At 38.5% G+C, this 18,428-nt stretch overlaps 1 protein-coding gene across 10 annotated transcripts in view; it reads right to left on the bottom strand.

Moving 5' to 3' along the window:
* Positions 1 to 18,428, bottom strand: part of TERF1 (telomeric repeat binding factor 1) — a 49,862-nt gene that overhangs the window by 7,402 nt on the left and 24,032 nt on the right. For 3 of the 10 annotated variants that reach the window (XM_042972805.1, XM_042972806.1, XM_042972807.1), the window contains 2 exons: positions 13,926 to 14,029; positions 8,368 to 9,503 (listed from right to left, as the gene is read on the bottom strand). In XM_042972805.1, coding sequence (XP_042828739.1) covers positions 9,327 to 9,503; positions 13,926 to 14,029 — 281 coding nt within the window. In that variant the 3' untranslated portion in view covers positions 8,368 to 9,326. Of the gene's footprint in view, positions 1 to 4,629; positions 4,653 to 5,526; positions 5,662 to 8,367; positions 9,504 to 12,433; positions 12,540 to 13,305; positions 13,698 to 13,925; positions 14,030 to 18,428 lie in introns of those variants that run through there. The other 7 variants (XR_006212837.1, XR_006212836.1, XR_006212835.1 and 4 more) reach the window with 6 other exon arrangements.

Here is an 18,428-nt window from a genome sequence, read left to right as displayed (position 1 = left end):
CTCCGAGCTGTCAGTACAGAGACCAATGCAGGGCTCGAACCCATGAACCGTGAGATAATGACCTGAGCCAAAGTCAGACGCTTAACCGACCGAGCCACCCAGGCACCCCACAGTGAACTATACTTTTGTTATTTCTGTTCTTGAGAAGAATTTCATAGGCTAGAAGACTTAAGTATTAAATAATGGTTTTGAGAAGCTTGTTATTAATTCTAGCAGAGTCCAAGGAAACAATTCACGACTGAAACTTATAGTCCAAGGGACTAAAGAAGAACCAACAATTCAATTTTCAAAGCTAAAGATCAGAGTATTTGAGACCTCTTCAGTATTCTTTCTCAGTGAGTATCATACAGCTAGGGTCCTTTCCACAGACACTCTACAACGATGTGTAGATCGTAGAATTACTTAACAGATTGATTTTCAAAAGTGTATGTGGAAAGTAATTTGAACAAAAATAAATATACCAAAAAATATGTATACCCACTCAGGAAGGACAAAGGAAAGAATTAGGAATGGTGATCACTTAGAAGGGGAGCATGAAAAAGAAGAGATGGGAGGAAAAAAAAAGAAAAAGGATCAAGGTAAACTATAACCACATTATTCTCTTTTTACGATCTTTCTTGGGATGTTTTTATTTGCGATTGCTATAAATAATTAAGCATGAATACCAACAGCAATAATGTAGCCATCATATCTAGGTATGCGTAAAACGATGCAAAACTGGTTCTACCCTCTAAGAATATTCTAGTGAAGGTTCATTCATATAAATAACTCAAGTTGTTTAGAAAACAGAGACCTGGACATCTCATCAGTATTCGTGGATGCTTGAGGTCTAATGGAATAAGTCCTCCAAAAACTAAGGGAAAATAATTTTAAAACTAGCATTCTCTATCAGCCAAACTACCAATAAAGTGTGAAGGCAAGATAAAGACTTCCAGAGGGTACAAGGATTCAGAAGCCTTATTAGGGTCCTAAATAGGGTTTTTTTTTTTTTTTTTTTTCATTTAAACATGGCAGGTTGAACATATATTTGCCTCCCAATTCCCAATAAACTTACAGCTCAAGGATTTTTTTTTTAAGATAAAAAATTTAATGATAAGAGGCTCAAGAGAGAAAAAGATAGCAGAAAAGGGATGGTCACCAGATTCTGGGACCAGAAAAGCAGATGGCTGTCTAAGAAGAGAGGAGACAGCCAAATGCCTACTGGAGTTAATCTGAGCAAGCAAGGTAATTTACAGCACCCTGGAAAGGTTCCAGATACTTCCTTTAATGGAATGGTCGACAACTGGCACATGAGACAGAGCCTTAGATTCTCTGCAGCCAGGCAACAGCCTCACAGGTCTACTCTTGGGAGGGACTCCTGATTGGAAATGCCAGAAACAACTGAGAACAGAAACTGAGTGAGTCTCCTTTCTGAACTGTGAGCCCCCCAGCCCCCACCCCCAAGGTCTCTCCACCACGTTCTCTGAGATACTGCAAGCAGGGGCATATGCTTCCCTCCCTCACTCCCACTCTGTTCGCTCGCAGCAGTATGTTAGATTCCTCTCTGAGGAAATCCATCATCCAAGAGAAGTGACTGCAGGTACTGACGGTTAAAATAGCCAAGTTCCTGTCCGATCACTATACAGGGATGCCTGGATCTCGACGTGAGAGTGTCCATCAGTGCTCACAGAGCTTCCTGTCAGCTTTTTAATTCTCACTCATAAATATAAATGAATAGTCCAGGACAAGCAGACACTTGGGGAAAACCACTAGCAAACAGAGAAACCAAAATTAAAAAGAAAACAATCAAACAACAGAACAAACTCAGAGGCAATAAGCAATGCCAGAATGAAAAGAGATGAAATAATATCAGTCGCGAAATAAGAACAGGATGCCCAGAAAAGGGAACATTAAAACCTTAAAAAGGAGAATTAAAACCTCTTGGATATTAAAAAGTTTGATAGGAGGGGCGCCTGGGTGGCTCAGTTGGTTAAGCATCTGACTTCAGCTCAGGTCACGATCTCACGGTCCGTGAGTTCGAGCCCCGTGTCGGGCTCTGGGTTGATGGCTCAGAGCCTGGAGCCTGCTTCCGATTCTGTGTCTCCTTCTCTCTCTGCCCCTCCCCCATTCATGCTCTGTCCCTCTCGGTCTCAAAAATAAATAAAAATGTAAAAAAAAAAAAAAAGTTTGATAGGAGATATATAAATATTGTAAAATTTGGAAGTTTAGCAACATTTCCCCCAGAAAGTAAACAAAAAAATTACACACAGAAATTAGGAGACAAAAGATAAAAAATCAGAAGATCAGAGACCCAACATCTGGATAATGGGAATTCTAGAGACTACAAAGAAACTAGAAGGGAGATTACTAAAGAATAATACGTTTTTCAGAATTTAGCATATGCATTTCCAAAGCCACTAGGTGTCTGTCTCATTAGTTAAAAAAAAAACCCAAAAAACAAAAACCAAAAAACAGGGGCGCCTGGCTGGCTCGGTTGGAAAAGTATGCAACTCTTGACCTCAGGGCTGAGTTTGAGTCCCATGTTAGATGTAGAGATTATGTAAATAAATAAAACTTCAAAAAAAAAAAGAAAAAAATTTTACATCCAAGCACATTACCATGCAATTCTAGATCATTGGAGACATAAGAGAATCTAAAAGCTTCCAGAGAGAAAAATGTAGATCACATGTCAAGGATTAGTAACCACAATGGTTATCAGACTACCTAAAGCAATATTTGGCAACAAAGGCAAGAAAGCATTGCCTTTGAAATTCTATGACAAAGTATTTTCCAAATTAAAATTCTATATCCCATAAAATTATCGGTCAAATACAAGGATAGAATAAGGATATTTTCAAACATGCAAGATGTAATAATTTTCCATCCTATGCATCTTTTTTCTTGAGAAGGTACAGAAAGAGGTGCTGTACCTAAATGAGAGTGTAAACCGTGAAAGAGGGTCCAGAAAATAGGAAATCCAATGCAGGAGAGATGACTGGAGTCCCCAGGGCAAAGATGATAAGCTTGACAGCTGTGTGGCAGGCCTGGAGGGCGACCAGATGCAAGAGAGCAGGAGGAAGCGTGTCATCAAGAAAACAATGAAATCAACAGAATATCTGACATATTTCAATGTCTTCAGAGATTTTCAGTTGGGTCAGAGAATTTGGAGATGATAAACGATGGGTACATACAGCCCAGGTGTAACGGAGAGTTGTAATAATACAAACACTGATTCCTGACTTAACCAAATGTGGGTACAAATACCCTGGAAGAACCGGGGAGGAGAAGCATGCATATGGTGTGACGTGTGTGTTTGTGGGAACTCGGGGCAGAGCATGCAAGAGACCCAAAAACCTTATCCTATACAGCGGAGGGTCAATAATCTAATAGCTCCAACTGGAAAATAACAAACAGCAGTATGAGCATATTTTTATTAACTATAAAAATCCTTGAGAAGAGAGTTGAAAGAGTTCAGAGTGGTCGGTCACCTTTAAGGAGAACTGTGGGGGCAGTGAAAGGGCAGAATGTTTTCCATTTTAAGCCCCATGTTAAAATTTTACTTTTGAACTATGAACATGGATTACTTTAAAAATGGAGATAAAAATTCCAAGGAAAAATTGAAAATGGAAGTATGGTCAAAATGTGAAGCAAACTAAAATATGGCACGATTTTGAGCTACTGGGGAAGGGGAAATGGAGAGAAAGAGAGAGAATACAATTTACCTTGACACTTCTTTGAATTGCATAAATTCATGCTATAAGATTACATTTTTTGAGTTAGTCACACTTCTAGGATCTAATGTGAATAATATAGTCACTCTATAATCATAATACAGGTTTATTGGTTTCTGATTTTTTAGAATCAACCCATATCTAAAGCACAAAATATTCCATTGTAATTATTAGACTGAAGGCTAAAAACGAACCAAATCAATCCAAACAAACAGAGCCCTTGACCATGTGCTAGCAATAGGAGGGTGTGGGAAGCTGGGGAGAGCAGAAACGCAGAGTTTAGGGGTCCTGATTTTCTCATCCTACATCATGGAGTCAAGGAATCCTGTCTGAAGCTGATGGCTTAAGAGGAGCTTCAGTAACTCAAAGAAGTACGCTGAACTGAACGCAACTCAGGAGGAGTACCGGGAGGGGAGGAAAGTGGAGGGGGGAGGGGAGTTAAATGTCTCCTGTATCACATCAGGCAGTTACTGTTAATAGTAACAGCCCAGGGTGAGTACTCAGGAAGCACAAGCAAAATGACTCATCACAGGATTCACTTGGCTAACAACTCAGCAGAGTTGTTACTGTAGTTTTTAACCACTTAGTAGTGGTAGAAAGCCTTAGAATTAGATGCTTAAAAAAAAAAAGCATCTCTGAAATAATGAAAAAGTACTTGACAATGAAAAATACGCTTCGATTACAGGCGCATTTTGAGCAATCCTTGTGTGTTATGCTGGCTGCTCCTGCTGAGCTCCACTGGTACTGAGAACAGTGAGCTGGGCTTTTTTTCATGAGGGACATCAACTTCCATGGACTAAAGAGGGGAGAAAATTCTTTTTTCTTTTTTTTGATAGAGAAAAGTGTTAATTATGGGCCATCAGCAACACAAGTTCTGTCACTCACAATGCAATTCCGCCAATGCAAGTCAAAATAACTGAAGCTCGATTCCTCATCGGTGACCTGTAATTATTAAAACCGTTGCACCTCATCAGGGTTTTGTAAGAGTTATAATCCATGCAAAGCAAAGCACTCACAAATTTATAAAGACAAAGACAGATGTGAACGCCTCAAGGACTCAAGTGGAAAAGGAAAACATTCTTTAAATAATTCTCTTGTAAAAAACAAAAACACTGAGAAAGTATTATTCTTTTCCTTTGAGACTTGTAGATTTTACAAAGCATCGCATTTCTTTTGTCAAATTTGTCTTCTATTTTTGCTCTTTCAACACAGATTAGATTTCAATGAAGCCTTACTTTAAACGTTGAAGTATTTTGACATATGAAGGGGTATGTGGTGGGGAAGGGTAAGTAAAAACAAACAAGTTTTTGACTCTGGGCTGCAGTTCCCTCTTCCTTTGCCTTCCTTTGTGATTCTGGAGCTGGGCTCAGCAAACATCTCTTGACCTAACAGTTAAGCTTTATCAACAGAGGGCGCTGGAATAACTCCTAGTGACGGCAGGCCACGCCCTTCCTTCCAGAGATCCTATTATCCAGCATGCTAGCTCTGTGGTAGAGTTCCAGCTGCAGCCTCCCCACACCACCCAGCAATGGTGGGCTGCTTTGCCAGGGCAGCACCGCCTGCACCCTCTGCCAGTTTCTTCACCTCCAGCGGGCTGTGCTCCGCCATTGGGCAGAGGAAAGGGGCGCCATTTTACACTCAGGAGTTCCATTTTCGCCTTCCTCAGCAAGGGAGGCAGAATGCAAGCCCAAGGCCACACTGAAGTGGGGTATTAATTAAACAGGGACACCCAAAAGACTGTATTCTTGGAGGAAAACTGAACTGGAAGTAAATCCAAAACTCTCCCCCTCTCCCTAAGGAATTGTGGGAGCATTACCTTGGCTTAATTCTGTCACCACAGTCCGCTGTCCTGTGGATTTGTGCCCCAAATTCTCCTTACCAGGCTGGTCTTTAGAAACCCCATTTTGTTAGCTTACTTTAAAAGTGGTTCTAAATTTGGAAACTTCCAAACCTGGAAGAAAAAAAAAAAAAAGAGAATTAAGACATTCCCAGCTTCAGAAGTAACTGCTTACCGAACAAAGTCCAATATATTTTAAAGAAAACACAATCTAGAACTCAAAAGCAAAGGTCAGCAAACTAAAGCCTGCAAGTTAAATCTCGCTGCCGGTTGTTTTTGTAAATACAGTTTTATTGGAACACAGCCACACCTACTCAGTATTTATGTGTATGGCTAACTCCAAGAAGACTTGACACACTGTTTGGCTCACAAAGCCTGAACTATTTTATCTGGCCCTCTAGAGAGAAAACTTGCCAACCCCTGGCTTAGACCATTGATATTTAATATAATTATTGACATGGTTGGATTCCAGTGTGCCATATTTTTGTTTGCCCCTGTGGTTTTGTTTTTGCTTCCTGCCCTCCCCCGCCCCAGTCACCTTTCATTTTCTTTTGGGTTATTTGAATAGTTTTTAATATTCCATTTTATCTGTTGGCTATATATTTGGGTTCTTTAACATGGTTTCCTAAGAGTTACAATATCATGCCTAACTATTCAGTTTATTTAGGAGTCAGTATTATTCCTAATATTAGACTTCATGTAAATTGGAAAAGCCTTGTAGCAATAAACTGAAGCAATTCTGAGACTGAATATAAAAATGGACCTCATATGACCTTACAGACCTTATATGACAACAAACCCTGACCCACAAACTCTGCAGCAACCAGTTTAGGTTGCCAAATGAAACGTCTGTAGCAATCCACCCAGAACGGTCAGGACTTGGTCGATGACTGCCAACATCCTGATATTTTGTCCAAACTAAGGACCAATCCGAGTAAGCCAAATATGTTCCCCAAAACAATCACATAAGATGCCTGCTGCTAGTTGGCCAGGCTCCAGTTTCCGCATGCCAATGGCTTCCAAACAGAGCATGCCTGAAGCTTTGTGTTTTCACCGTAAAGCTTTCCCATTTACAAACTTCTTTCGGCCTGTGTCTCTGCAAAACACAAGTAGTCGTGGCTGACTCCCTCGCTATAACACGCCCTGAAGAAAACACCCTGTCCTCACTTCTGAGTGGTTTTTATCTCCACAACTCAAAGATTCAACATAGTAAAGGTGATATAATCATATATTACTGTATAAAGATGAACAAACTACAGCTACATCCATGAATCGAAAGAAAAAACACCATAAAATTGGTTGTTTCATTTAATCAGCTTAAATGCCTCAAGTCAAAAAGAGAAACGAGACATTCTCCTGGCCTTTGCAAATTGGCTGAATTGGGGCTCGTTCAACGTTCAGCCGATCACTTACCACTCTGCTTTATCTTCCACCTCCTGTATGTGTGAAGCTCAAAGATTAGAGGTAGAGGCCTAGGGTCCTGCCAGGTCTGAGACTGTGCCGTCTTGGGCACGTGGGCGGCCTTCTGGATTCTGGTTTACATGAGTCCTTCAAAGCGCCTTTCCTGCGCACCTCCCCACCCCCACGTATCTTGCTCCCCAGATTTTTCAGTCTGTGTGCCATCCCTGACTCTAGGCAGCTGTAGGCAATGTTTTTAAAGCCCCTTGAGAGTTCAAAAGGGGTAAGACAAAGGGAAACTTCTGGATTAAACTCTCAGAGAAATGCCAGACAGGTCAAAACACAACAGTGTGGTGAGAATGAGGTGCCCCTCCGGCACCATCAAACCACACCAAGAAAACCAGCCACTGTCCCAAGTGCGGAAAGCGGGAACACCAAAAATTTCTCATGCAAGATGTAGTAGCCTCTTTATAAGCACTCCTCCAGTTGTCTTAATTATATTCTCGAGTTTCAAAAATTAGATTCTCATAGTATTTGCCAGCTTCATGGTTGCCTCAGTAAAGGGAAAAGTCTTTGGAGCTCCCTACTCCACCATTTCGGTGAATGTCACTACACGGCATCTTACAAAGATGAGACTTTAGAGATGGAGGCCGCCAGGGGCTGGAGGAGTGACGCCAACAGGGAGAGGAGTGGCAAGGGGAGGCACCCCTGTGGTGGTGGAACTGCTCAGGATCTTGCCTATGGTGGTGAAGATGTGAACCTACACAAGTGATAAATTATTTAGAACTAAATACACACCCACCATACGGCACAAAACCGGGGAATGTTCAGTACACTGGTGGATTGCCTTAGTATCCTGATGGTGAGACGCTGTACTTTTATGAATATTGTGGGGAAAAAAATTGGAGGAACAAGTGTACAAACAACCTCTCTGTATCATTTAACAACTTCATGTGAATCTACAATTATCTCAAAAATTTTAAAGAAAAAATTCAGATTTAAGATGAAGTTTTAGAAATACATTATTCAACTTATTTTGCTTCTCCTTTTTACATATCCACAAGTCATAGGATAGAAATTTATCTTTAAACTAAAATAGCTCTTTTAATAAGTAAAATAAAATTCTCAAGAAAGCACCATAGTATAGCATAAACACACTGATCTTTTTTAGTGGCACATAAAATAATTGAGCATCTCACAGTTAATGGAAACTTAGAATTTGATGATTTATGGTATGTTTGGAATGAGGTTTACTTGACAGGTCCATTTTGGCTCTTGTCGCTAGCTTTGGCACAAACCATCAAAATGTCTGTAATAAGCAACGGCAGTAACTAGTAAAGGACAGTTAAGAAGCATATAGTAATTATCCACATTTCCGTTTACTAGATGTATAAGAAAATAAATTCAGGAACAATGGGAAAGTAATGTATGCAACTTTAATAAGAAATGAAACACGGATTACAAAATACTCCCATTTAATTTTGTACACCAATACTTCAGTATTTTCACTCATTAAATAAAGCACATGTGACTCCAAATATCAAAGAATGCTCTTGGTTTATGACTAAATCCTCTAAAGAATAAAAGGTTGGTGAGAACTTAAAATTGTTAAGGTATGATGACATTGTTTATTTAGCATTTAACACAGACATCAAATAATCATGGTTAATACCAATTTAAGCATTTACAGAATACTACTTAGGCCCAATACTGATGTATTAAATGAAAATATCATAGAAACTGGTATTTATGGGACCATATTATAAAGCAGATTTAACACTGAAACAAAGTTAAATGTACCTAAATGAGACATGAAGCTATTCTTGGTAATAGTACAAATTTTGTTGTATGGATATTACTATTTTTAAGTTTTCTCCCTTATATGAAACTACTGTAAGGAAAATTTAAGTATATTACAAGTCATGGATTGCTTTGTACATTCTATAAATAAGCATATTAGTAACTAATATATTAAGGCCATAAATCAAGTCTTAGAGAAACTTTACTTTTATGTGTGTTACCAAGGTGAAGTCAGCCTACAGACGCAGAATAAGTTAACAGGAATACATTTTTTCTCTTACCAGGTTTTCATGGTTTTGTTTTTTTTTTTTGGCGGGGGGACAGGATTCAGGGATAAGATTATTGAAAGCACCAGGGTTCAACAAATTTACATTTTTTCAAAGGAAAAATATTCTTTAAGAATGCAATGACGGCATAGAATTTTACTCTTATAGCATCAATCTTCAGATTAAAGTGACACTGTAATCATACTGTAAAGCTTTAGATAAGAATTTTAAGACACATCAATGACCACCGGTTTCAAACAAAATGCCGTGATCAAACTATTTAACTGCCCTTTTACCAAGCTTTTACAAACACATTCAGTCTTCACTGTCTGAGCAAATTAGTTTTAGCTTCTTCATAGTCCTCCATCTGTCTTTTAACATGACGCCTGTTCGGTTGTTGAATTTATAATGTAATAGTATTTTAGACCAGTTTCCCTCTCCGTATTTCCTCACACCAGATCTCAGATTCTTGTCTTCTTCCCAGAGCCATGCCTTATGATAAAATATAGAACAGTTATTCACAGAAATAAAATTCTTTAAAAAATTAAAGAACATACTTACTATAAATCCAACTGTTTTTAATCAAAATAATATTAAAGTTTCTTTTTTTTTTCTTAATGTTTGTTTATTTTTGAGAGAGAGAGACAGTGTGAGTAGAAGAAGGGCAGAAAGACAGAGGGAGACACAGAATCCGAAGCAGGCTCCAGGCTCTGAACACAGAGTCTGACACGGGGCTTGAACTCACGAACCACAAGATCATGACTGGAGCCAAAGTCGGACGCTTAACCAACTGAGCCACCCAGGCACCCCAGTATTAAAGTTTCTAAAGGAGGAAGAATTTGCATGTACATTTCTTAGATTTCTGTAACAGCTTATAAGCTGTGGATCCATTTCACAGACAACAGAAGGTATACAAAATTTTACATAACATTTCAGAGGCTACTTAGACTCCCCTTTAAAATATCTATCATGGGGCGCCTGGGTGGCTCAGTCAGTTAAGCGTCCGACTTCAGCCCAGGTCATGATCTCACAGCTTGTTGAGTTCAAGTCCCGCATTGGGCTCTGTGCCGACAGCTCAGAGCCTGGAACTGCTTCAGATTCTGTGTTTCCCTGTCTCTCTGCCCCTCCCCTGCTCACGCTCTCTCTCACAAAAAAAAAATAAGTGTGAAAAAAAAAATCTATCACTTTTACAATCCCCAAGTTAAGAATTTCTGTAAGAAGTTGCTACGGTTTTGTTCAGTTTTTTAAGTTTATTTTTATTTATTTTGAGAAACAGAGAGCAAGCGGGGGAGGGGCAGAGAGAGAGAGAGACAGAATCCGAAGGAGGCTCCATGCTGTCAGCGCAGAGCCCAGTGTAGGGCTTGAACGCACAAACCGTGAGATTATGACCTGAGCCAAAATCAAGAGTTGGATGCTCAACTGACTGAGCCACCCAGGCACTCCAGTTTTGTTTGGTTTTAAAAAGTATCCGGGTGCTTGGACGGCTCAGTCAGTTAAGCTTTGGACTTCAGCTCAGGTCATGATCTCGTGGATCATGAGTTTGAGCCCTGCATCGGGCTCTGTGCTGACAGCTCAGAGCCTGAAGCCTGCTTGGGATTCTGTGTTTCTCTCTCTCTCTGCCCCTCCCACTCATGTGTGCACTACTTCTCTCAAAAATAAAAAAATAAACATTAAAAAAATAAAGAAAAAAATAAAAAGTAGTCATTGGTTTATGCAAATTTCAGATATACACCACAGTTTTCTTGTTCTAAGCTGAGCTAATTACTTTTAATAGAATGCACAGATGGTACCTGATACAACACAAAAGCTCAGATCTCTTAAAAAATAAATTAATATTCTCTGCCTGAATCCCCTTTAGGTTTCTGGGTACAAATTTAAACAGTATTTTCCAGTGGATCACATACAGCAGAGGTTAGCAAGCTACTGCCAAACTCCAGTCTTAGGCTGTTTGCACTGACCAGAAGCTAACAACGGTTTTTACATTTCAAAATAAGGTTTTTAAAGAAGAAAAAAATATGTGACAGAAACAGTATATGGCCCATAAAGCCTATTAAAATATTCACTACCTGGCCCTTTAAAGAGTTTGCCAACCTCTCACCTAGAAGTTAGTTATAATTTTGTCAAGTGAAGGTTAACCTCAGTTTTTAACATTATTTAATTTTTTCTTCTTGAAAAAGAGTAACTTTAATTTGATGTATTATTACTCTGTGATTGTTTATGCCTTCTTTTGTTTGATCTGAATGTTTGGAATCTTGCAAACTTAATTTCATCTATGATTTAAAGGCAAGGGTCTTGCAAAACATCATATGGAACATGTGATCATATAGCAAATAATAACATAATCTTTAAAAGTTTAAAGAGGCCCACTCCTACTTTCTATAAAAGGAGTTGATGCCACAATTGGCTTCACGGTGTCAGAACAAAAAGAAAACACAAGGGCAGTACAATTTCATTTGAGTCTACTCTTTCGTTTCCTCTTTTTCTTTTCTTCATTTTCTATATCTGACTTCTTAGATTCCATTCATAATATCACATAATAAGCAAAGAGTTTAAGATGACATTTTGGGACATAAAAAATCTGTATTCCTTGTGCTTTTCTGTCTTTTGCTTTCTTTTTTTAAAGTTTATTTAATTATTTTGAGAGAGAGAGAGAGAGAGAGAGAGAGAGAGAGAGAGAGAGAGAACACGTGTGCACATGAGCATGAGTGGGGGAGGGGCGGATGGAGAGGGAGTGAGAGAATCTGAAGCAGGCTCCACAGAGTGTGGAGCCCGATGTGGGGCTTGAACCCATGAAACTGTTGAGATAATGACCTAAACCAAAGTTGGATGCTCAAACGAGTCACTGAGGCGCCCCTGCTTTCCTTGAAATATTATACATAGAATCAATAAAAAAAATGATAACAACCCTGGTCAAGCCCATAACCCGCAAAATATAAAGAGCATATAACAAATTAAAACGCACCATTTTCTCTCCTATGGTTAAAAATGTTTCATGTAACTTATATTTGAAAATCGTATTGTCATTTTTAATGTCTTTCAGAAGAAAAAACCAATGCTCTATAATGCCTTAAAAACTATTTTTGGTACCAAAAAACCTCCAGTTACAGTAATTCCCATTACATACCATCTCTGGGGAAAAAAGTCTTTGTTGTCGAAAGACATTTACTTTTACTCTTTAATAGAATAAATTTACAAAAGGAAGTCTCTTTTTAACCCGTGATGATGGGGCACCTAGGTGGCTCAGTTGAGGTAGGCATCCAACTCTTCATTTCAGCTCAGGTCATGATCTCATGGTCAGGAGATCAAAGAGATCGAGGAGATCAAGCCCCAAGTGGGGCTCTGTGCTGGGTGTGGAGCTGGCTTAAGATTCTCTCTCTGTCCTTTCCTTCTGCCCCTCCCCTGCTTGTGCACATGTGCTCTCTCTCTCTCTCAAAAACCCATAAAACTGTGATGAGGCAGGCAGAAATACCTTTGTCTGTTTCACAGACAAATGCAGCAAGGAGAATCTGTCCAATCAGGTACAGACTGCTGCAATAAAATTTTTTAAAGAACGAAAATGTTAACACAAAATAAGATGAAATCTGTCACTCAACTGAAAAAAATTGTCCCACCAAGAAGCCAACAGTGGAAAGCTAAAAATAAAATGAGGTACTTGTGATAGCCAAAGAATTCTTTTTTGGCAATAGTAAACAGTGACAGACAATACCATCTATGTTCTATTATTTAAATTATGTAGTTGATAAACTGTATTTTTTTTAAAATACCAAAAAAAGAAAAAAACTTTTTTTTTTTTTTTTTTTTATATATATCTATAAATAACACATACAATCTCATTTGGAATTGTTGCCAGAAGAACTACAGGGAAAGGTCAATTAAAAGTATGAGGCAGGGGTGCCTGGGTGGCTCAGGTGGTTAAGCGTCTGACTTTGGCCTAGGTCATGCATGATCTTGCCATTCCCGAGTTCAAGCCCAGCCTTGGGCTCTGTGCTGACAGCTCAGAGCCTGGAGCCTATTTCGGATTCTGTGTCCGTCCGTCCGTCCGTCTGTCTGTCTGTCCCTCTCTCCCCTGCTCATACTCTATCTCTCTCAAAAATAAATAAACATTAAAAAAAAAAAATTATGAGGCAGATGGGAACCTGGTGGCTCAGTTGGTTAAACGTCTGACTCTTGGTTTCAGCGCAGGTTGTGACCTCGTGGTTTATGGGATCAAGCCCCGAGTGGGGCTCTGTGCTGGCAGTGGGGAGCCTGTTCGGGATTCTCCCTTCCATTCTCTCTTCCCCTCCCCAGCTTGTGCTCACTTTCTCAAAATAAATTAATTAAAAAAAAATGTATGAGGCTGAGACTTCTAGTTCTGGGACATATAAAAAGCTTGGAAAGATCACTCCAGTTCTCAAAAGAAAAAAACTAAACTGAAAGTCAACGACTCTTTGTAGATCCACTAGAGAATTAACGCCAATAGGCAAACTGCTAACATAAAAACTAGAAAAACAAAAAGGGCGATATAGAGAATCACAGCTTATCAGGAAAAGAAGCTCACAGCTAGAGCCAGTACTGATAGAAACATGTAACTATGATGGGTGAAGTGATGGAGACTCACTGTGGACAAGTTTCAATTAAAAAACTCCAGGTGCCCACAACTCCAACTCATCTCCAGCCAACTCCAGCCCCCTCTAGAGGAAATAAAAGCTGAGAAGCACGTTGGATGGTTTTAGCCCAGGACACAACTCAGTCAACGAATTAGAAAAATCACAAAACTATAGAAGACTTCCCCTCCTCCTGCATCTCACCATGGTATCTGGGCTCCTGTAAAACAACTGCCTCAGCTGGAAAAGCTGCTTCAAATTCTTACTAGGGAGTCTCTAGGGAAAACCAAAGACAGGAAGGGAGACAAAAATAAGGAAATATAATGAATACCTGTTTTTTCCTAGATCGACGTTTTCTGGAAGTTACTGGCTGACTGTTCAAAATGTGTCTTCTCTTGCTTTCAGTGGTTTGTCTGTTTTTTTCCTTTCCTCTACCTAAATGTAGAAATATAGTCATCAAAAACTGTGTCACATTAAAATAAAAAAGGGGATTATATTTTTAAAGGTTACCATGAAATTCCTATCTAGTATTTAGCTATTTTAAATAAAAGAACTCTGGCTGTTTAATTTTTTCCCCTTTGAATCTGGAAGCAGCCCGGTACAATGCAAAGATCAGTTTCCGAAAATCATAGGGAGTATTGAATGCTGATGCTGATTCTTTTATATGTCTTTAAACAAGTTGTTTTATCTCCCAGAACCATTTCTCATCATCTGCTTAAAAAAAAAAAAATAAATAAAAAATAAAAATTGAGTAATATTTATCTTACAGGATTGTTGAAATTTACTTAGGATAATGCTTAAGGAATATCCGACCTAGTGTAAGAATTGTAACCCTTCCCCATTCCTTCTTTTTTACATTTAGTCAGTTTAGTAAGACAAAAATAAATGTACATGTTACTGAAAAGAAATAGAACTTAACTATTGAAAGAAAACTGTTTATGTAAAAACACTGAAAATCTCTACAAATAAAGAGTTTAGCAGGATGGTTGGATATAAGATCATTAAACAAAGCTCAATAGTATTTCTGTTTATTAGCAACAGTTAAAATACTTAATTAAAACAAGCAAAAGATAATATATGCAATAGTAACAAAAAATACAATATTCTTATAAATAAATCTAAGAAAAGTAGTCAAGATCTGTATGTATATAGTAAATTATAAAGCTTTACTATGTATGTCTATATATATACACTACACATTATAAGAAAATATATGAGACAATCTAAATAGAGAAATATGCTGCATAGGAAGACTTCATATAATTAATATAGTCTATAACTAAAGTCTATAATTAATACTAATATATAATAACTGTGTCCATTTTTTCCAAAAGTATCTATTGTTTACAATGGAATTTCATCTTTTAAAATATTTTTTATTAAAACATTTTTTTCTAATGTTTATTTTTGAAGGAGAGAGAGAGAGAGAGAGAGAGAGCGAGTGGGAGAGGGGCAGAGAGAGAGAGAGAGAGGGAGACACAGAACCCGAAGCAGGCTCCAGGCTCTGAGCTGTCAGCACAGAGCCTGACATGGGGCTTGAACTCACGAACTGTGAGATCATGACCTGAGCCGGAGTCTGATGTTTAACTGACTGAGCCACCCAGGTGCCCCTAAAATATTTTTTTCTCGTTTACTTATTTATTTTGAGAGAGAGAGAGAGCATGCGAGCCTGTGTGAACAAGGGAGTGGCAGGGAGAGAGAATCCTCACTGTCAACACAGGGCCTGATGCATGGCTCCACCTCACAAACCATGAGATCATGCCCTGAGCTGAAATCAATAGTCAGATGCTTAACCACCCAGGTGCCCCTACAATGCAACTTCAAATAAAAATTTTAACAGGGTGTTTTGTAGAACTTAACAAGATTATTCTAAAATTATATGTTATGAGAAGTAGTCCACCAATGGTCCTGAGCATCCCTTCAGTTTTTGATGAATGTACAAGGCTTCTTTGTTTCCTGATATGAAGCAGTTTTGTAGTCAAATAGGCACCTAAGTAGGTCAAAGGAACCACAGCCTGAGCACCACATAACTACTCTTTCCTGCAGGGGTGTTTGGGCTGGGAGGGGGGTGGGGGGGAACTAGCTTGTTTGCTATCATGTTTTGCTGCTTATTCAAAAAGTGCTAGGCCCTTGGCATCAAGTTCCTCAGTTACCATACAACCCATTGCCTGCACAGTGTCTATCTGGGGCCATTACACGGTCTATGGGACTTGGGATAAAGGAATCAGCACAACTATGTGGACGCCATGCTATTTGCTGTGCTATAACAAACTGTTTTGCTCTGACTTGTTAGGTCTTATTGTCTACTTGTGGCACCTGCAGAATCCTCTATGAAGTTGGGTTTTTTCCTGACAACACAGAAGACCAAAACACCGAGAACAGTCAAAATATTTCTGTAAGATGAAGGGAACTGCTCTATCACATAAGGAGTTATTATAAAACTACAGTAATTGATACAATATGGTATTGTTGCAGGAACAGACCGTATATGCTAGTCAGGCTCCAACCAGGAAAATGGAAAACACACTAGTTATGAACAGAGATTTTCCTATTGCAAATTGTTTAAACAGGTGCTAGAGGACTATAAAAACAAAAAGGAAATTAATAAATTAGCAGAGATCAATAACTAAATTAATCATTACAGTTGGAGGTCTCAGTATTCTCTTTCAGAAACTGGTGGAACAAGTAGGCAAAAATAAGCATACCCAAATTGGAACAGCACTATGAACCAACTTGACCTAACTGACATTTTACAACACTCCATTCAACAACAGAATTCACATTCTTCTCAAGTGTACATCAACACTCACCAAGACAGACCATATTACGCACCATAAAACAACTTAAAAAAAGAAAGAAATCCTACAAAGTATTTTCTCAGTCCCAAACAGAATTAAATTAGGAAGCAATAAGAGAAAGATTATCTGGAATACCTTTCAATATTTTGAAATTAAACAAAGAACTTGTAAATAGGCTGTAAGTCAAAGAAAAAGTCTTAAGGGAAATGAAAAAATATTTTGAACTAAATGAAAAAACAACATTTCAAAATCTGTAGGATAAAACTAAAGCAGTAATTAAAGGGGAATTTATAGTATTAAGTGCAAATATTAAAAAAGATCTGTGAATCTAGAAATAAAAGGCAACTCATATACAAAGTGGGGAGAAAGTCAGGTTGGCATCAGACTTGTCCACAGCAGCCCTCACAAAGTAAAAAAATAATGAATTGATATCCATAAAGTTATAAAAAAAACTATTTCCAAAGAATATTACATTTAGCCAAATTTCCCTTTAAGCAAAAAACACTACAGATTCAAGATATAGCATAGATCCCTATGTCAATGGCATTGCACTAACACTGTATGGGGACAGATGGTAACTACCCCTAGGGTGAGCATAGCATAATGTATGGAGTTGTTATAATAACTCTTCTCTATACATGAAACTAATGTAACATTCTGTGTCAACTATATTTCAATTAAAAAAAAAAAAAAAAAAAAAAAAGAGGTCCTCCTAGAGGGGAGGCCAACAGAGCAAAGCAGAGCTGAGAGACACAGAGGAAGCAGGTCTGATGAAAATGCTTGAGGAGCAGGATCCAGCCACACCTGAAGGTGATGTATATCTGAACTCAGAAGTATCATGAGCAAGTAAATTCCCTTTCTCATCCCAAAAAGAAAAAAGAACAGACATTCTCAGTGACGTAAATCTTTAGAAATTATAACACCTATAAACCCATCTTTAAAAAACCATAGCCAAGGGGTGCCTGGGTGGCTCGGCCGGTTGAGCATCTGACTTCAGCTCATGATCATGTGAGGTCATGATCTCACAGTTTGTGGGTCCAAGCCCTGTATAGGGCTCTGTGATGACAACTCAGAGCCTGGAGCCTGCTTCAGATTCTGTGTCTCCCTCTCTCTTTGTTCTTCCCCCACTCACGCTCTGTCTCTCTCTCTCCCTCAAAAATAAATAAAGATTAAAAAACCATAGCCAAACAAGAGTTAAGGAATGGGGACACCATGGTCAAAGGGTCAGTAGTAAGCAATAAATTTAAATACAGATTAAACTACTTTGGGAATTATGGCTAGAAAAGAATGCTACAAACCTTGAACATATGAAATGAAACTAAGAAAAACTGGGTAACTGGGTGAGATCTTTTTTTTTTTTCTTTTTTTGCTAATCTCACCCTTTTTAAATAAAAATCAATCAACAGTCTAAGGTTTAAATCTATGATTACAGAGGCAACCTGACCCGACCTCTCAAAGCAGTTCATATTCTTTATCCTTCATTTTGGAGGAATCATATAGATTACTGATATACTTCTTATGAAACATGAAGTATTTACATAAAGTCAGTGAATTTTTCAGTTTCATTCTTTAGAAACTAAATGTAAATAAATTAAAAAAAATTTTTTTAAATGTTTATTTATTTTTCCAGAGAGAGATTGACAGAGTGTGAGCAGGGAAGGGGCAGAGAGAGAGGAAGACACAGAACCCGAAGCAGGCTCCAGGCTCTGAGCTGTCAGCACACAGCCTGACGCGGGGCTCAAACCCATGAACTGTGAGATCACGACCTGAACCGAAGTCGGATGTTCAACCAACTGAGCCACCCAGGTGCCCCTGAAACTAAATGTAAATATATTTTAAAGTAACATGTAACTTGATCACATTTTTCTAAATTTTTATTTGGCTATCTATTCTTCCATTGGAGTAGTCTAGTCCAGCAATTAAAGGTATGGGCTGTTCAGTCAGAATGTCTAATTTCACCCATCTGACTCAGTTGTTAAGAACATGAAACTCTTGATCTTGGCAACATGAGTTCAAGCCCCACATTGGGCACAGAG

Source organism: Panthera tigris, chromosome F2 (assembly GCF_018350195.1).
Source record: "Panthera tigris isolate Pti1 chromosome F2, P.tigris_Pti1_mat1.1, whole genome shotgun sequence".
NCBI lineage: Eukaryota > Metazoa > Chordata > Mammalia > Carnivora > Felidae > Panthera > Panthera tigris.
This window is presented reverse-complemented; position numbering and strand designations above follow the sequence as displayed.